Consider the following 19,218-nt stretch of genomic DNA (forward strand, 5'->3'; position numbering starts at 1 on the left):
TCCTCAAATAATCTAAGGGGAGATGTCCTTACCCCATTTTATGGAGGGGAATTGAGACTCAAAGACAAAGTGACTGAGACCCAGTAAGAGGCAGAACTGGGACCAGTGCAGAGGCCAGTGTGCGTTCAAATCTCAGACCCATGACCTGAAGACTCTGGGACCTCCAGGGGGGAACTTGGCTTCTCTGGGCCTCACTTTCTTCATTTGTAAAATGGGCACAGTACAAAGAAGCAAACAAAAATAAAAACATCAAGGAGTTCCTGTCGTGGCTCAGCAGAAACAAATCTGATTAGCGTCCATAAGGACACAGATTCGAGCTCTGGTCTCGCTCAGTGGGTTAAGGATCTGGCGTTGCCGTGAGCTGTGGTGTAGGTCACAGACACAGCTCGGATCCGGCGTTGCTGTGGCTCTGGTGTAGGCCGGCGGCTACAGCTCCAATTCGACCCCTAGCCTGGGAACCTCCATATGTGCGGTGGATGCAGCCCTAAAAAGAAAAAAGCACAGTAAGTTCAAGTTCATCTGTGAAGTGACCAGCACAGCACCTGACCCAGCAGATGCCCTGGAATTGGTCACCATAAAGTGTGGGGATCGGACCCTCATCTTTAGGGACCCCCCCCCCGTGAAAGCCCAGCACACTGGGGGACATAGGCTGGCTTCCTGGCCTTCCTAAGAGACCCCACGGAGGAACCCGACTACCTGCCCAGATCAGGGAAGCCCAGTGCCTGTTGTTTCCCCCTCCTCCGCACTCTGGCCACCTTCTCCCTGGACCAGCCTGATGGGCTGGGCCACAGGAAGAGGGGCGTCAGGGCATCCTACTTGTGAACTTCTCCGAATGTTCCACCAGCCTTGCCTGGTTGGGGTGATGATCTGGCCCTTCCTGCAGATGAGGAAACAGCCTAAGCCAGGACCCAGATTCCAACCAATCTGTTTCTAGAATGCCGCAGCCTTGCCAAGGTAGAGCCCTGAGGCGGAGGCCCAGGAGGTCAGAAGTCTGAGACCTGTGTGTGTGTTTGGGGGTGGGGGGAAGGTTAGGGGCTGCGAGTCTGGCTGGAGGCTGTGTGTGGGTTCAGACTGGTGCTGGGCAGGGCTGTGACCCCGCTAAGGCTGAGGATGGGGGGCTGAGGCCCCTTTGGCAGTGGCAGTGGGTCTGAAGAGTCACGGCCCAGTAGGTGCTGGGGATGGGGCAGCGGGCCCCTCTTGGTGGGAGGCGTGGGGGCTGCACCCCAGTTGGTGCCGGGGTCGGGCTGAGGTGCAGGGCGGCCTGGTAGCGTCGGTGGAGAGAGCCAGAGGCTGCGGGGCAAGAGGTGCCGCTGCAGGGGTGCGGGTTCCCTGACACCGAATTCATTACCGGGAGATTCCTCTTCACAACCCCTGACACCTCCCACGGGAACGGGAACCGCGGGCCAGAAATGTCTGACAGCTCCCGTGCCGCCGGTGCCCGGTTCTCTCCGTGCCCGGCTCCCCGCCCGCCCGCAGCTGCCCGAGTCCCTCCCCCCCGTGGGTCCCGCAGCCTCTGAGAGCCTCTCTCAGGTTCTGCCTGGCGCCGGCGCCGCCGCCGCCGCCGTGCCGGGGCTCGGTGTCCGCCGGCGGCGGCTGCTGTCCCCAGCCCCTGGCGGTCGCCGGGGCCGCGGGGTGTCCGCAGCTGCCGGGCCCGAGCCGCGCGGCCCGCACGTGGGGAGGGGGCGTCGGGAGGACCCGGCGGGAGGCAGGGGCGGAGCCAAGGAGCCTGGCGCGCGGCCCGCGCGGGCGGACGGAGGTCAGCGGCCGCAGGAGGGGGACCCAGGCGTCCGGGAGGCGGCGCCAGGTGCCGCGCCCCCGCCCCGCGCCCGCCGCCGCCGCCGGCCCCCGCCCCCGGGCCGCCCCCCGCCCGTGACGCGCTCCCCGCCCCCTCCGCGCCGGGAGCCCGAGCCCGAGCCCGAGCCGGAGCCGGAGGACAGCGAGGGGCGCGGGCGGCGGAGGAGGCGGCGGGGGAGGGCGGAGGATGCGGCCGGTGCCGCGGGGCCGCCGCCGCCGCCGCCTCTGACCTGCGCCGAGCGCACGGAGCGCAGCCGCGTCGCTGCGGCCCCGGCCGCGCCATGGGGAAGGAGCAGGAGCTGGTGCAGGCGGTGAAGGCGGAGGACGTGGGGACCGCGCAGAGGCTGCTGCAGAGGCCGAGGCCCGGGAAAGCCAGTGAGTGCGGGGGGCGCGGGCGGCCGCGGGGGGCGGGAGGGAGCCGCGGCGCGCCCCGGGGTCGGCTCGTGCGCCGAGCCCCCCACCCCGGCCGGCGCAGGGCGGGGAAGGGGATGCTGTCGGGTCCCCGGGGGCGGGGCGGGGCCCGCGGCGCCCTGACCCTGGGTCTGCGCCCCACGCTGCCAGCGCTGGAGGAGGGGCGGCTGCGAGCGCCCCGCCGTCACGCGAGCCCCCCAGCGGGCACCTGGCTGCACCCACCTTCTTGGCATCCCTCTCTCTGCCTCCGTTCCCCTCCCTTCCCGGGCTGCGGGCTGACAGCTGGAGGTCTCTGCTGGGCCTTTAAAGGGCGAGGCGGATTCCCCCACACACACCGTGGAGAGAGGGAGGGGCCCCTTGAGGTGAGGGGCGACCACAGGGCTGACGTCTCTGTCAGACCCCCTCCCCGCCGCATGCTTCATCACATGCTTGGCCGCGAAGGGGGGGGACAGGACCATGCTGGGGGTGTGGCTGCCCAGGCATGGCCAGCTGGGGGCCATCTACTGATGGGCGAGCAGAGGCCCAAGGTCGCCCCGCCCGGGGCCGGCAGAGTTCCCGGCAGGTGCAGACCCTGCAAAAGACCCTGGCCTTCTCTGGCTTCCCTGCTGGGAAAGGGGACTGGGGGGAAGGGGGGGTCTCCCACTGGCCATCCTGAGCTCCCACTGTGGGGACCCCAGGGGACCTTTGGAAGCTTGAAGCCCTGATCCCAGCATTCATCCCAGCTCAGCCTGGAGCCTCCCCCCCAGGGCCACTGGAGATGGATGGATGGGCGTGTGGACCAGCCATGTGTGTGTGTGTGTGTGTGTGTGTGTGTGTGTGTGTGTGTGTGGCTGCGCATGCACGGTCGTGTCAGTGTGTCAGGGCACCTGTGCTGGCGCCGGCAGGCTTCGCCCGGGTTGCAGGTCGGGTCTGTGTGTCCCAGTCTCCATCTCACACCCTGGGACTGTGTGTGAAGGGGTGGGGGGGAGGCTCCCTGCCCTCTCTCCAGGGGAGATGCTGGGAACTGAGACTGCCCCTTGGGCTGGTGGGGGGAAGTCCCTGACCCCAAGAGGACCCTCCCACTGCAGCTCCTATCTGCTCCGTGCCATTAGACAGCCTTGCAGGCACACAATACTCGGGCTGGCCCTGCCATCCACACCCGAGGCCCAGGGAGGGTCTGCCAGGTGGGGCTGGCTTCAGGGCCTCAGGGCACAGCAAGGGAGGGAGGGCCTTCAGGCAGAGGCAGCCTCAGCTGCGCCTCAGACACAGAAGCTGAGATGGAGAGGTTCAAGGCAAGGCCAAGGCTTCCACCTAGTGGCCATCCGACCTTGGGCTCCGACAACTCCAGTCTTCTCATCTGTAGGATGGGGACAGTTGTGTGTAAGAGCAGTGGGTGCACACGTGACGCCCAGGTGCTTAGTGAGTGCTCAGGGGGTGCTAACTGTGGCCATTCCCTTAGGTAGCCCGGGGCAGGTGGGCTGAGGAAATGGGGGCATCCAGTTTGGGGGTTCCTCCCCCCTTCTGCTCTGGCCCCCTGGGGGAAGTGTGGGGACTCTGACCTCCACCTGTGTCTCCGCAAGGATCTCCACGTTCGCTCCTGCTGGGGCTGGTCTCTGGGTAGGAGACACACCTGCCTTGGCCCCTGAGTCTGGGCTCTCTGACTCACAGGGGCGGGCATCAGAAATCAGACGGAGAAATCCCTCCATGAATTAGCCTGGTTGTCATGGCAACGCTGGCCTGCTTTGGAGTAAGATGTATTTTGATTCAGCAAAGTACAGCTGGAGTTTGGGCCACGGGGTGGGGGGCATCCAGCCGTGCTCCCCAGCACCCCCCCACACACTCCGGAGGTGTTCCCATGGTTCCTGTTTCCGCCGTCTCCTCCCTGGGCTGACATCTTCCCTCCCCCCTAGCACCCCAGTGTCACCCAGGCTGTCAGCCCCTGGTTCTGCCCAAAAGGAGCCTCTGCTTACATCACAAGTCTGGGCACCCTTAGCAGTTGTCCTTGAAGGGAAAAAGAAACTGCTCGAAGGGAAAAGGCTGGCATGGGGGCTGGTCTTCTGGGGTGCCGGTGGGGTGCTGGGGTCACCCTGCACTTCCTTCTGGCCCAACCTTCTCTTTCCCCAAATTCCCTGAAGTCTACAGGCCGGCCCTCCCGTGCTCTCTCACCTCGGCCCACTGGTGGTTCCTTCCAGCATCTGGCTCAGAGCTGCCTGCCCTGGGGGAGCTGAGAGGGTGCCTTGCCCTGCTGGTGGCCCCAGGACTCAGCCAATCTGAGATGGGACCCGGGGAGGCCGCGACCACATCCCTGTAGGGAACAGATGTGGCTGTCGAGGTGGCCTGTGCCTGGCCCCCCAGGGCCTGTGCAGCAGGAGTATGGAGCTGACTTCTAGAGCGGGAAGGTGGCAGGAGAGGGGTTAGAAGGCTGGGGGGACAAGGGACTCGAGTGCCAAGTCATGGGGGGGTCAGGGGCGGGGTTTATGTATGACGACTGCTGGGCATCCTGTGTGGAAAGGGGAAAGGGGCTCCTGGGACCCCTTTTGGTCCCCACTTGCCTCCTTCTCCCCCACCTACCAGGGGCCCAGTTTCACCATAGGAATCGGGGGAGTTCCAAACCCTCGAGCTCCCCGTCATCCACTTCCAGTGCTTTTTCTCTTCGAGGGGATCAGCGGGGGGGCGGCCAGATGACTTTAGCAAGATGCCCCTCCTGTGGGGAGCTTCTGCTTCTGGATGGGGCCTCTCCTTCCCCACGGTGTCTGTGTCACTTCCTGGGTCTTGACCTCCAGCCCCTCTGAGCTTTCAGCACCTGCAGGTGTAGCTGGGTGAGCAGGGAGCAGATGTCCCTGGCCATGGGCTCCACTCAGAACACCTGGCTGGGCTGCAGGAGGGGAGAGAGCGACCGGGCCCAGGGAAGTCCTGGGGGAGAAGCTGGGAACGAGCTAAGCTGCGGCTATGAAGGAGGGGGGCGGATGCTAGGGTCGGGGCAGAGTGTTCTCTGGGAGAATGTGGAGAGCATGGCCCTCGGCAGGGCTGGGGGTGCTGTGCTCGCTTCAGCTTGACATCAAGGGACAGGGGCAGGCCTGGCTGCATCATTCGCAGAGCTCAGTGCAAAATGAAAACATCCCCAAAATGAGAACTCCAGGCTAGCGACAGCAGAGCATGCGGCCAGGCTGCAAGGGTCCTGTGGGTGAAGCTGGCCGTGGCAGGTGTGTGGGATGTGGGTACAGGTCAGTCAGCAATTTACAGAGCATCTTGTGTGCACCTGGCACTGTTTTCACCACCAAGGATACAGCAGTGAGCAAAACAGATGAACCCCCTCGTCCTCTGGGAGCTTGTAGCTTAGTGAGCGAGATTGATGGTAAGTGGTGTTCCGGGGGCTAAAGTGAAAAATACACCAGACGTGGGGAGGGAAGGGGGTTCCCATTTTAGGTGGGATGCGGGTCTTGGATAACGACCTGAAGGATGTGAAGAGGGAGTCATGGGGATAACTTAGGGAAGAATAGCTCCCACACAGCATGTGCAAAGGCCCTGTGGCAGGGGAGAGTGGCCACCAAGGAGGCGTGTATGGCTGGAACGGGGGCGACGAGGAAGTCATGGTGGATGGAGGGAGGCCGCATCATGCAGGGCCCTTGTCCAGCTCTGGCCTCCAACCCCCATGAGACGGGAGCAATGGGAGCGGACTCATGTTCTAACAGAGGCCCCCTCAGCGGGTGGGGAGGATGGGCTGGAAGGGGCAGGGCGGAAGTGGGGATGCCAGTGGGGAGGTGATGGCAGCGATCCTTCTAGAGATTCTGGCTGGGCCCGGGGCGGTGATGGCACTGTTGAGAAATGCTGGGATTCCCAGTGTGCTTTGAACATGTCTTGAAGGTGGAGCCGACAGGGTTTACTGACAGAGAAGACGTAAGGACTCAAGAAGGGACCCCGGGCTGCCTCCAAGGTCACAGCCTGGACCACCCAGGCGAAGGAAGGGTGGCATTGCTGCCAACTGAGACGTCCGAGCGGAGGGTGTGGGGCAGCAGAACAGGGGCCAGGCCTTCCTGGAGGCCCCCCTGCTCCGAGCTGGCTCGGTGCCAGACCCGTCACTGTGGTCTGGAAACGCCCTTAGACCTGCGAGGCCGACCCTGTTAGGCCCTTCAAGCTCAGGGCCAAGGCCACAGGGCCAGTAAGGGGCGGAAGGAGGACTCGAATTCAGGCCCCTCTGACTTTGTGGGGTTTGTGGGCCACTGGGGGACCCGCACCCTGCGTCCGGCTGCCGAGAACCGAGGCCAGAGCGACAGGGGCTGCTGGGGGTCACCGGGTAGGCGGGCCCTGCTGCAGCCCCTCTGTGTCTCACTTCCCTCGGTCCCCTGCCCCCACCCCTGTCCTGGGCCTGGACAAAGGGGCTTCTGTCCTCCCCAGCCCCTCCCTCCCGGAGTGACTGACCCACAAATGGGTTATGTAACTACGGCCGAGACAGGCAGGGGATTGGCCCGAGTCCGGCTGGACCCAAGCCCACGGGGAGGGCATCAGTGGGCTCCCCTCTGGCAGGTGGCGGGTGGCCCGGCCAGGCCCCGGGGAGGAGCCTGGGTTCCCAAAAGGAGGGCTCGAGCCCTCGGGCTTCAGGCGGGCCCATCCCGGGGCCTGACGTGCCCCTGTGGACACGGCGGCTGTTCTGTGGTCTCTTGGAGGCTTTGGCCACCTGCCTGCCTCCTCTTCCTGGCCCGCGGGGTGGGGCTCGTCTGCGTGGCCAGGCCCGCACTGGCGATGGGGGGCGGGGGCGCTGGTTGAGGGAATCGTGGATCTTCCCTCAGAGATACCCTCGCTTCCGGGTGTTCCAGCCTCCCCGGGCCACCCCCGGCCCCATCTGGGTCCTTCTGAGAGACAGATTGGGCTGGCTCTCTCCCTCCCACCATTGACAGGTGCTCAGCCAGCGTCCCCAGGGAGGGGGCTTGTGTGCACACGTGTGTGCCTGTGTGGGTGCACAGCCCTGGCTTCTGTCCCCGGGCTGTCCCCAGGCTGTCCCCAGCCTCCCAACATCTGCGTTCGGTGGGAAACCAAGATCCAAAAGCTGGTACCTGGAGCTGCGTGCAGGGAGCCGAGTTGAATGAGTGAAGGAATGTTTCTAGATCAGAGACCTAGAGAGCTCTGGCTCGGAGCCCGCCAGGGAGCCAGCCAGCCGCTCTCAGGCTGCCTCGGAGGGGCAGCGGCGGCGGGAAGGGCCCCGTGAGGGCTGCGCAGAGCCTTCCTCAGCGTGTCTCCTTCCACCCCCAGAGCTCCTGGGCTCCACCAAGAAGATCAATGTCAATTTCCAAGACCCAGATGGGTGAGTTCTCCACCAGAGGGATAGATGCCGGTCTGGAATGGGCATCAGGGACTCTGGGGAAGGCCGGGGTGCCCGGGTCCTTGCTCATACGTGTCTGTCGCCTGCCCCAGCTTTTCTGCCCTGCACCACGCGGCCCTGAACGGCAACACGGAGTTGATCACCCTGCTGCTGGAGGCCCAGGCTGCCGTGGACATCAAGGACAACAAAGGCAAGGCCCGTCGGGGACCTCAGAGCTGGGGGACCTCAGAGCCAGGGCAGGGTGCCACGCTCAGAAGTGGAGTTCCCGGAGGCCTGGGGGGGTCCCTCAACTGAAGTGTCAGCCCAGGGTCTTGGCCAGGCATGGACTCAGTGTCCTGCAGGGCAGGGCTGGGCTCAGGGTCTGAGGCTGGCTCCCAATGGCCTCTGCCTGCCCCCAGGCATGCGGCCGCTGCACTATGCGGCCTGGCAGGGCCGGAAGGAGCCCATGAAGCTGGTGCTGAAGGCGGGCTCGGCAGTGAACATCCCGTCGGATGAAGGCCACATCCCCCTGCACTTGGCGGCCCAGCATGGGCACTACGACGTGGTAAGGCCCCCCTCCCGACAGGGCGCCTGGGGCAGCACGAGATGCCCCCGCTGCCAGCCTCGGGGCCGACCGCACCCTTGGTCCCCGCAGTCTGAGATGCTGCTCCAGCACCAGTCCAACCCGTGCATGGTGGACAACTCGGGGAAGACGCCCCTGGACCTCGCCTGTGAGTTCGGCCGTGTCGGGGTAAGTCTGCCCGGGGCCTGAGTGGGGCTCCGTCCGCCCCGTTTTCTCCTGCGGTGGGAGTGGGGGTCACACCTGCACCCCCCCACCCTATTTCTGGGTTTCCTTTCAAGGTGGTCCAGCTGCTCCTGAGCAGCAACATGTGTGCGGCCTTGCTGGAGCCCCGGCCAGGGGACGCCACGGACCCCAATGGCACCAGCCCCCTGCACCTGGCAGCCAAGAACGGCCACATTGATATCATCAGGTACAGCCGTGGGGCCGGGAGAGGCATCCGGTCTCGGGTGCTGCTCCTGGCTCGACAGCGAAACTGGAGCAGCTGGGGCGCCGCGGGCATGCGACGATGCCCAAGTCCCCCGCAGAAGGGATGCACAGGATGGGCTGGGGAGCGGGCTTCTACAGCCCCACAGGCTGTGCCACTCGCCGGCTGGCCCCGTGGAGGTTTGTAGTCTCTAGCCTCAGTTTCCCCATCCTTAAGGCGGGCATCCCGGCTGTGTCCGTGTGAGGATAAGACAAGACACTCGTGTGAAGAGTTAGCCCTGGGAGGGGCACGCCCACAGGGGCAGGGGCACGGTCGGGTACCATCTTGTCCGGGAGGTGGGGCAGGGCTGGCTCCACCTCAGGCCCTGGGAATTGGGGCCGGCTTGGGTCTCCTGGGGCCGAGGACGCCTGGCAAGGCCCTGCCCGCTGCTCCTCCCTCCCCCAGGCTCCTCCTCCAAGCCGGCATCGACATCAACCGCCAGACCAAGGCGGGCACGGCCCTGCACGAGGCTGCGCTCTGTGGAAAGACAGAAGTGGTTCGGCTGCTGCTGGATGTGAGTCGGGGGCCAGGACAGCTGGGGTCACGCGGGGGTGTGGGGGCTCCTGACAGCACGGGCGCTCTGGCACACACAGAATGGGATCAATGCCCACGTGAGGAACACCTACAGCCAGACGGCCCTGGACATCGTGCACCAGTTCACCACCTCCCAGGCCAGCAAGGAGATCAAGCAGCTGCTGCGAGGTGGGCCCGGGCGGGGCAGGGGGGCTGGGGCAGGGCCTGGGCCAGGCCGGCTCACAGGACTGGGGGGTCTGCCGCCTCCTGTGTCCCCAGAGGCCTCGGCGGCCCTGCAGGTCCGGGCGACCAAGGATTACTGCAACAATTACGACCTGACCAGCCTCAATGTCAAAGCCGGGGACATTATCACAGTAAGCGTGGGCTGGGGCTGCTGGCGCCCTGGATGGGGGGGGGACCTGGGAGGGAGGCTCACCCCCCCAACTCCTGGCAGCAGTTGGGAGTCTGGGGGTCTGAGCAGGGGCCCGGGCCACCCACCCTCTTGGCCTGGAGAGTATCTCCCTGAGCTTGGTGTCCCCTATCTGGCCAGGTCCTTGAGCAGCATCCAGACGGCCGGTGGAAGGGCTGTATCCATGACAACAGGACAGGCAACGACCGAGTGGGCTACTTCCCGTCCTCCCTGGGTGAGGCCATTGTCAAGCGAGCAGGCAAGTCCCACCCTAGCCTGGGCTCAGGGGCCAGAAGGAAGCCAGTGCCCGGGTGTGTTGGGGGCAGGGCAAGGACCTGAGCTCTAGCCATGCCTTGGTGTGGGGTCCCCAGGGCATCCAGGTGTGTGTCCTGCCAGCAGTCCTCTCATCGGGGTCCCCAAACCTCCTCCTTCATTCATTCAACAGACAGCGTGTGCCAGGCACTGGGAATCGACGGTAACCCAGGAGGGTGTCATGCCTGCTCTCCAGGAGCTCGCCCTCGGGGAGGGACGGAGGGAGCAGGGACAGTGAGAGAGATGTGGAAGGAGGGGTTCCTTGTTGGCCCAGCAGCTAAGGAGCCGGCATTGTCACTGCTGTGGCATGGGTTTGATCCCTGGCCTGGGAAGTTCTGCCTGCCAGGGGCGCAGCCCCAAAAAAAGCAATCAGGAAAGACACATGGAAGGAAACATACCAGCCTGTGAGGCAGAGGTCGTGGGGTCCACCTGCCACAGGCCAGGTAGACAGAGAAGGCCCGAGAGATGGGAGGGGCTGGCCGCAGGCAGCAGGGACCACACGTGCAAGGCGTGCAAGGGGCCGAAGCACAAAAGGGTGTGGCCTGCTTGGTGAGGGAGAGGGAGGGGCGCAGGAGGAGCCCACAGGGCCGCCGTGGAATGGTTTGGATGGGGAACGGACATGGAGATTGACAGGTGGGGTGAGGGGGCTGAGCGGGGCCAGTGAGGAGGTGTGGCCAGACCATTCCAGGGCATCTAGTTCCCTGGAGTGAGGACCCTGACCCTGGGCTCCTGGGGGCCTCTTCTCGCCCCCTGGTCTCCTGCCCCAGGGGTTTGCACCCTCCTGCAATCCCTCCCCCCACCCCCAGGGCCACTGGCAGGGGAGCCTGGCCCGTGCCCTCTCTGCCGTGCTATCAAACACGCTGGGTCTGGAGGAGTCTTCTGAGGGAACCAGCCAGGGCAGGAGGGGGCCATGAGGCTGACCCCCAGTTGTGTGTGTGTCCGGCCTCTGCTCTGCGCAGGCTCGGGGGCCAGGCCAGGGGATGCCCCAGGCCTGGGCTGGTCCAGGACTCAGGGAGGCTGTGCTTGGTCCGCAGGCTCCCGAGCAGGTGCTGAGCCAAGTCCACTCCAGGGAGGCAGCTCGTCGGGCCCCTCTGCACCCCCCGAGGAGATCTGGGTGCTGAGGAAGCCTTTCACAGGTAGGTGGGGGCCTCTGGAGGGCAGAGGCGGCAGCCCCTCGGCAGGGCCAGCCCTGGCTGATGATGCTCCCTCCTGCTGGCAGGCGGGGACCGTAGTGGCAGCTTGAGTGGTGTGGCTGGTGGCCGGAGCAGCGGGGGCCACACCCTGCACGCAGGCGCTGAAGGGGTCAAGGTAGGTGGGGTGGTGGCAGGAGGGCTGGCCTGTGCCCAGAGCAGCACTGGCCAGCCGGCCTGTCTGGGTTGCAGCTCCTGGCCACAGTTCTCTCCCAGAAGCCCGTCTCTGACTCTGGCCCCGGGGACAGCGCTGTCAAGCCTCTGGAGAGCTCTGCAGGTAATAGCAAGGACGTGGTGCTGCTGGCCTGGTGGGGAGGTGGTCCCTGGGCAGCCCTTGCCCCACCACACCCTTTTGTCCCCAGGTGCCACCCGCTCCCAGCCTCCAGTGGCCCACGCTGGGCAGGTCTACGGGGAGCAGCCGCCCAAGAAGCTGGAGGCCGCCTCGGAGGGCAAGGTACAGGGCCCAGGCCAGCCGCAGGGAGGGGCGCTGGGGCAGCTGCCTGGCTCGGCCACAGCATGGCCGGTGCCCTTGACAGGCCAGGCCCATCCTTCTGTCGGTCTGTCAGTCTGTGTGTGTAGCCGTTGTCTTTTGTACGGGCTGTGCGTGTAAGCTAGTATGTCCTGGAAGCATGACAGGCGTGAGCTGCGTGGGGTCTATGCTTGTGTGTGGATGGTGTGATTGCGAGTCGGGCACGTGTGTGTGTGTGTGTGTGTGTGTGCGTGCGTGCACGCACGCGTGTGGAAGGGCATGCGTGTGAGACGAGGCAAGGTGTGCGTGGGAGTGAGCTGGGTTCTGCGTGTGTGCACCTGCGTGCCAGGGAAGGCATGAGCTGCTGGCTGAGTCCTCCTGCAACCTCTGGGCAGAACCCCCATCCGAGGAGCGGAGGGGCAGCACTAAATGGTTCCACCCGAGGTCCCCTTCCCAGAGCCCCCCAGGCAGGGCCACGCTTTGGGGTGTCCCTGGTGCAGGACTTGGGGGGGGACGGTCAGGGAAGCCTGTGATGTGGACAGCAGCTGGACCCTCCCGGTGGCGCTCACGGGAGGAGGTGGAAGCGCTGGGTGATGCTGAAGACGTCGGCATCCAGGACGGCAGAGCGAGGAGGAGCGCAGGGGCCTGGCTGCCGGGGCCTGGCTGCAGACCGCCCAGCGGACGGCCGATTGAGCCACATCTTCGGCTGAGCAGAGAAGGAGGCGCTGCGGGGGCCGGGGTGCACGCCTGGCGGGGGAGCAGGCGGGCGAGCCTGCAGCGGCTGCCTCGTGTCTTCCAGAGCGCCGAGGCTGTCGGCCAGTGGCTGGCCACGTTCCAGCTGCAGCTCTACGCCCCCAACTTCATCAGTGCCGGCTACGACCTGCCCACCATCAGCCGCATGACCCCTGAGGTGAGCTGTCTGAAGGCTGACCCGCAGCTGACCCAGAGATGGGCCCTCAGCCTCCTGCTGACAGGCCTGTCCTCTGCCCAGGACCTCACAGCCATCGGGGTCACCAAGCCGGGCCACCGGAAGAAGATCACTGCAGAGATCAGCGGCCTGAGCATCCCTGACTGGCTGCCTGAGCGCAAACCCGTAAGGCCCCCTGCACCCCAGCGCCAGGCCAGGATGGGCAGACACACAGACAGACGGCCTCCCTGGCTGCGGCCTCCCCTGCCCTGCGGGGAGTCCGGGGAGAGGGAGCGGAGGATGGCCTCTGCTCCTGTGGGGGGCACTGGGGCCAGCGTCCCCGGGGCAGGGGGCCCTGAAGCCAGCAGCGTCCCCATCTTCACGACATGCCACTCAGGGATGCTGGCCCCACCCAGCACCCCTGCCGCGCTGCCTGTGGCACACCCACTCAGATGCTGCAGAGGAGCTGCACTGGTGGGACGCGCTTACACACACCCAGGCATATGCACGTGCGTGTGCGCGCGCTTCAGGTACATAGCACGCGTGCCCTGAATATATGTGAGACGCCCTTTGATGGCTACACACACAGACTGCACCGCCAGCCGCCAGCCACGCAGGCCTCGGGCTTGCTGTCACCAACAGGCACCCCTGCGGTGGGACAGGTTCTGGGCTGGGAAGAGGTGGGCCTGGGGGCCTGTGGCATCCATGCTGCCTCCCTGGGCCTTGGGCTGTGCTCTGGGCTCCCACCCATCCAAGTGAGGGAGTGCTGTGGCCACCAGATGCCCCCAGGGCTGTGGGCTGGCAACAGGTTGGCTCAAGCTCATCCACCCTGCCTTGCCCCACTCAGTCAGCGGCTCAGGGGCCCTCCCTGCCAGCATGTCTGGGCCCATGGGCCTCACTTGGCTTCTGCACCCAGGGGGTGACTGTGCGTGCTATGTGTCGGTGCGTGAGTGACATCCTGCTGCAAGTGTGGACAGGTGGATGCCCTCCAGGGAGCCCCTGGGGGGCTCTGAGTGAAGACCGCCACGGGTGTTTGCACACGCGTGTGATGTGGCCATGTGACGCGTGCCTGAAGCTGGCGGGGCAGTGGTGAGAGAGCTTGCATGTGCCTCGGAAGGGTGTCAGTGCCCGTGTGTGGCTGGGATGCAGGGTGTGTCCGCGTATCTGGTCGGTGCTGCTGTGTGTCTGCGTCCGCCCCGTGTGGGGTGTGTCCCCGGGGATGCTGTCCCCATGGCGGCCTGGGCAGGTGAGGAAGTGCATTCTTCCCCCTGCCCCGAAGGGTGTCCTGAGGAGAGGGTCGCCCCTCTGTGTGTGTTGGCACGTGTGTGTGAGCTGGCCTCGGGCTCCTGCCCAGGCTGTGCTGTCTGCAAAGCTGATACCTCCAGCCTGTCCTTCTGTCCTTCCGTCTGTCTGTGCTGGGCTGGGCCGGTGCCCTCTCCTCCGACAGCTCCAAGTGGCGGGCAGGCTGGGGGCGGCCGGCTCGGGCTGCCCGGTGTGTCCCCTGCTCCGTAGGCGAACCTGGCCGTGTGGCTGTCCATGATCGGCCTGGCCCAGTACTACAAGGTGCTGGTGGACAACGGCTACGAGAATATAGACTTCATCACCGACATCACCTGGGAGGACCTGCAGGAGATCGGCATCACCAAGCTGGGTGAGGCCCCGCTCCCGCCCCCGCCCCTCCGCCCCCTGGGCCTGGCCGCCTCCCTGGCCTGACCTGTCTTGTGCCCCGCTCAGGACACCAGAAGAAGCTGATGCTGGCGGTGAGGAAGCTGGCCGAGCTGCAGAAGGCAGAGTACGCCAAGTATGAGGGCGGGCCCGTGCGCCAGAAGGCACCACAGTCCCTCGAAGTGATGACCATCGAGTCGCCACCCCCGCCCGAGCCTGCCCCGGCTGAATGCCAGTCTCCGAAGATGACCACCTTCCAGGACAGCGAGCTCAGCGGCGAGCTGCAGGCTGCCATGACTGGCCCGGCCGAAGGGGCTGCCGCCACTGCTGCCGCCGCTGCCGCCGAGAAGCCCTCCAACCACCTGCCGCCCACCCCAAGGGCCTCCGTGCGGCAGGAGCCCAGCCTCGGTGGGCGGGCACGACACATGAGCAGTTCTCAGGAGCTGTTGGGTGACGGGCCCCCTGGGCCTGGCAGTCCCATGTCACGAAGCCAGGAGTATCTGCTGGATGAGGGGCCCACCCCTGGCACCCCCCCAAGGGAGGCCCGGCCCAGCCGCCACAGCCACAGTGTCAAGCGGGCCAGTGTGCCCCCGGTGCCTGGCAAGCCCCGGCAGGTCCTTCCACCAGCTGCCAGCCACTTCACACCCCCCCAGACGCCCACAAAAGCCCGGCCAGCCTCCCCTCAAGCCCTGGGGGGGCCTCACGGCCCAGCTCCAGCCACGGCCAAGGTGAAGCCCACCCCACAGTTGCTGCCACCAGCAGAGCGACCCATGTCCCCTCGCTCGCTGCCTCAGTCACCCACACACCGTGGCTTTGCCTACGTGCTGCCCCAGCCAGTGGAGAGCGAGGCAGGGCCAGCTGTGCCAGGGCCTGCACCCACGGCCGTGCCCACACCAGTGCCTACGCTCTGCCTGCCCCCGGAGGCCGAAGTGGAGCCAGGGCGGCCCAAGAAGCGCGCCCACAGCCTGAACCGCTATGCAGCGTCCGACAGCGAGCCAGAGCGGGATGAGCTGCTGGTGCCAGCCGCCGCGGGGCCCTATGCCACGGTCCAGCGGCGCGTGGGCCGAAGCCACTCAGTGCGAGCACCTGCCGGCGCCGACAAGAATGTCAACCGCAGCCAGTCGTTTGCTGTTCGGCCTCGGAAGAAGGGCCCCCCCCCACCCCCACCCAAGCGCTCCAGCTCAGCCATGGCCAGTGCCAACCTGGCCGACGAGTCGGCGCCAGATGCCGAGGCCGAGGGGGCTGGGACAGAGGACGGCCGGCTAGGGGTTCGGGCACAGCGCCGCCGGGCTAGCGACCTGGCTGGCAGTGTGGACACAGGCAGCGCCGGCAGTGTGAAGAGCATCGCAGCCATGCTCGAGCTGTCGTCCATTGGGGGTGGAGGCCGGGCAGCCCGCAGGCCCCCTGAGGGCCACCCCGTGCCACGCCCTGCCAGCCCAGAGCCAGGCCGGGTGGCCACGGTGTTGGCCTCGGTGAAGCAGAAGGAGGTCATTGGGCCTGACGGGGAGGTGGTGAACCGGCGCCGCACGCTGAGTGGGCCTGTCACGGGACTTCTGGCCACAGCTCGCCGGGGTCCGGGAGAGTCTGGGGGGCCTGCAGATCACGGCCGCTTTGTGGAAGACAGCGCTACCCGGCAGCGGCCTCGCGGTCCAGCCAAGGGCGAGGCAGGTGCAGAGGGCCCACCCCTGGCCAGGGTGGAGGCCAGCACCACACTCCAGAGGCGCATCCGAGCCAAGCAGAGCCAGCAGGAGAACGTGAAGTTTCTCCTGACGGAGTCTGACACGGTCAAGCGCCGGCCCAAGGCCAAGGAGCGGGAGACAGGTCCAGAGCCTCCCCCGCCCCTGTCCGTGTACCAGACTGGAACAGGCACTGTGCACCGCCCCCCGGCCTCTGAGCAGGCTGGGCCCCCAGAGCTGCCCCCGCCACCCCCGCCCGCTGAGCCCCCGCCCTCCGACCTGATGCAGCTGCCCCCGCTGCCCCCGCTGGACAGTGATGCCCGGAAGCCGGCCAAGCCGCCTGTCTCTCCGAAGCCCGTTCTGGCTCAGCCCGTGCCCAAGATCCAGGGCTCACCCACACCTGCCTCCAAGAAGGTGCCGCTGCCAGGTCCCAGCAGCCCAGGTAGGTGCAGGAGGCCCTCTGGGGGAGCTCCCCACTGTGGTCTGAGGGGGTTCCCCATTTCTTGGAGTGGAGTGGGAAAGCGCCCTCACTCTGCTCTCATCCACTGGTCCACTGGACCATTCCGTCAGCGCTGAGCCGGGAGGAGGGTGGGTGGTCCCTACCCTGCTCAGTGAAAGAGGCAGAGAAGCCCGTGAGTAGTGGCACCCGTGAAGGAGGGCAGGCCCAAGATGCTGGAAGGCTCAGGGAGGACTCTGACCTGGCTGGAGCGTGGCCCCAGTTCAGGGCGGGGAGAGGCTTCCAAGCAGAAGGATCAGAGGTGCAAAGGCCCTGCGGCATTCAAGCAAGGGAGGGCCAGTGGCTGCAGCAGGCCACACCTACAGGCGTTTAGAAGTGGGGGGGCGGACCGCCGGGGTTTGGAAGCAATGACACCAGCTGGTGTGCCCAGAGAAGCGCGCTCCCTGGCAGCCTCGGGGAGGCGGGGGTCAGTGGGGCGCGGAGGGCGGGAGCCGGGCGGGCAGTGCAGCTGCGGCGGCGGGGGCAAAGCGCGGCGGAGGGGCTTGTGGGCAGGGCTTGTGTCTGGAGATGGGCGGTGCGCAGCCGCTCGACCTCTCACCCCGGCGCGAGTCTCCTCCTCCCCGCAGAGGTGAAGCGCGCCCACGGCACGCCGCCGCCCGTGTCTCCCAAGCCGCCGCCGCCGCCCACGGCACCCAAGCCCGCCAAGGCCGCCGCGGGGCTGCAGTCGGGCAGCGCCAGCCCGTCGCCCGCGCCCTCGCCGGCGCGCCAGCCACCCCCCGCGCTCGCCAAGCCGGCCAGCACGCCGCCGCCGCCGCTGAGCGCCAGCCCTGCGAGGCCCCCGTCCCCCGGTGCGCCCGCGCTGCACGTGCCCGCCAAGCCTCCGCGCGCCGCTGCAGCCGCCGCCGGGCCCCCTGCCGTGCCCGACAGCGCCTCGCCGGGGGATAGCGCCCGGCAGAAGCTGGAGGAGACGAGCGCGTGCTTGGCGGCGGCGCTGCAAGCGGTAGAAGAGAAGATTCGGCAGGAGGATGCTCAAGGCTCGCGGTAGGTGCGGGATGGGGTCCGACGCGGGCTCGGTGAGGCCTGGGGAGGGTGCACACTGAGGGAGGCCCTGCGAGGGCCGGGCCGACTGGCGCTGGAGGGGCGGGGTCTGGAGTCGGCCCCCGCCCTCAGGCCCCCGGGCGAGGCCCGGTGTGGGCGGGGTCTGCGAGCCGCTTCAGCACCCCGACCGGGGACTGCGGGGCGGGGCTGGAGTCGGGGGCGGGCAGATGTGGAGGCGTGGACTCTTGGCCGACCCCGCCCTCGAGCGCGGGGGCGGGGCGGGGCGGGGCTTGGCCCGGGCCGTATGTGGGGACCAGGATGTTCAGCGCTGCACCGTCTGCTCACGCCTCCCCCGCCCCCAGCCCCTCGGCGGCCGAGGAGAAGAGCACTGGCAGCATCCTGGACGACATTGGCAGCATGTTTGACGACCTGGCTGACCAGCTGGACGCCATGCTGGAGTGACGCGGCCGCCCATGTCGGGGGTCCGCCCGCGCCGTCTGGGCTCCGGCCCGCACACTGACCTTTACCTCAGGATGGGCACCGCTGGGCATGGCGCGAGCAGGCTGGGTGGCGGGCGGGGTGCAGGGGACAGCCCGCCAGGTGGCCGCGGGCACGAGGCAGGAGCGGGCGGTGCTGCCCGGCACCTGCACAAGCACAACTCCTGCCCCCGGGCCCAGCCTGGAGGACTGCCTGGCTGGGGACCCAAGGGCTCTGGGCAGATGCTGCTGCCCCGTGGGTGCCCATCCCTATCTGCTGCTCCCTGTGCAATAACTGCTGGGCCACCTGCCCACCCACCACCAGGCTCTGCCCCCTGTGGGTGGAGGAGGGGCCACCCCCAAAACCCCTGCCCAAGAGGCCAGGTTGGGCCCACCCTGGGAGGAGGCAGTGGGAGGGGGGGCAGCTGCTGTATTCCCCTTCCCAATCTGAGGCAGAGCACAGGCCTATGCCCAGCACAGAACTGCCCATTGGGGACCTCTGCCAGCCGCTCTGGCGCAGCACAAGGGGCTGAGGTCGGGCCCCCTGCCCCACTGCACCCCCCTCCTCAGAATATAAGCTATCGAAGAGTATTAATTTATTGGGAATGAGCTAAGGCAGATTTCCCCAGAGAAACAAGAAGGTATAACTTTAACAAATATATATTTAAAGAAAAAAAATATTGATTCTATAGAAAACCATTTACCACCCGCAAGGACGCTGGAGTCCAGCTCAAGACAAAAGCTGTTAGAGGCCCTGGCCATCCGTCTGTCCTTCCCCTCTCTCTGTCCAGGTGTGGCCAGATCTCTGGCCCAGTAGCACAAACAGGAGGCTGGGGTCCAGGGAGGGGTCCGTGCTCCGCCAGCACCTCCCCTCTGCTCTCTCCTGCCTTCTCTGGAGGACTGGAAGGATGTGCCTTGCTCGCTGCTGGGCGGTGTCCTCCACCCCTCGGGGGCTGTTGGTGTGAGGCCGCACCTGGGCTTCAGGGGCGCCCAGTGCACAGCGTGGTGAACGTGGGCACGTCAGCCGGGTGACAGCAGGGGGTGCAGGGCATGCATGCCAGGCTGTGTGTGGTGCGTGCGAGGTTGTGCCCGACCTTCCCTCCCTGGGGCCCCCCCCGCTGACCCAGCGCCGCCAGCCCACCCCTGCAGACGCTCTGCTCGTGGTCCGAGGCCGTGTCGTGTGGTCGTTCTCGCCTTCTCTCTCCCCCAACCCCCTGCTCCAAAAAGTACTGATTGGCCTCCTCTATTGTGTTTGCTGATGACCCACGTGTGTTGGGCACAACTCTGACATTTCTTAAAAAAAAAAAAAAAAAAATTAAAAAACGCCGAAAACCAGCGATTGTGATCCTGGCGGGTGAGAGGGGTCTGCCGAGGTGGTGTCCGGGCATGGGGGGGCCCCTTCCAGCGGTCACTTGCGGACCCTTCCCTGCTGGATGCGCCTGGCCATCTCCCTGGCCTCCTCAGCGCGTGGCCCAGGGGCAGGCAGGTGGGGTGGGGGGTTCGGGCAGGGACCTACTGTCAGCTGTCAATAAACAGCAGAAAACGGAGCTGCCTGGCTGGCTTTTTGAGGGCGTGTACAC

At 66.5% G+C, this 19,218-nt stretch overlaps 1 protein-coding gene across 4 annotated transcripts; it reads left to right on the forward strand.

Moving 5' to 3' along the window:
* The first annotated feature begins 1,892 nt into the window (after positions 1 to 1,892).
* CASKIN1 (CASK interacting protein 1) lies at positions 1,893 to 19,185 on the forward strand. Of its 4 annotated transcripts, none has more exons than XM_047780876.1 (20): positions 1,893 to 2,169; positions 7,432 to 7,483; positions 7,594 to 7,691; positions 7,900 to 8,045; positions 8,136 to 8,231; positions 8,342 to 8,472; positions 8,932 to 9,040; positions 9,120 to 9,228; positions 9,319 to 9,413; positions 9,590 to 9,707; positions 10,795 to 10,896; positions 10,980 to 11,068; positions 11,143 to 11,227; positions 11,313 to 11,404; positions 12,219 to 12,329; positions 12,411 to 12,512; positions 13,839 to 13,977; positions 14,061 to 16,109; positions 16,751 to 17,165; positions 17,525 to 19,185. In XM_047780876.1, the coding sequence occupies exons 1-20, from the start codon at positions 2,076 to 2,078 to the stop codon at positions 17,622 to 17,624; spliced, it is 4,332 nt and encodes a 1,443-aa protein (XP_047636832.1). In that variant the 5' UTR covers positions 1,893 to 2,075; the 3' UTR covers positions 17,625 to 19,185. The 4 variants fall into 4 exon arrangements, with proteins under 4 accessions (XP_047636832.1, XP_047636833.1, XP_047636834.1 ...); XM_047780877.1 differs by having other exon boundaries at positions 2,013 to 2,169; positions 9,590 to 9,683; XM_047780879.1 differs by lacking the exon at positions 1,893 to 2,169 and adding an exon at positions 6,812 to 7,079.
* Positions 19,186 to 19,218: the final 33 nt, after the last annotated feature.

This window comes from Phacochoerus africanus, chromosome 5 (genome assembly GCF_016906955.1).
Source record: "Phacochoerus africanus isolate WHEZ1 chromosome 5, ROS_Pafr_v1, whole genome shotgun sequence".
NCBI lineage: Eukaryota > Metazoa > Chordata > Mammalia > Artiodactyla > Suidae > Phacochoerus > Phacochoerus africanus.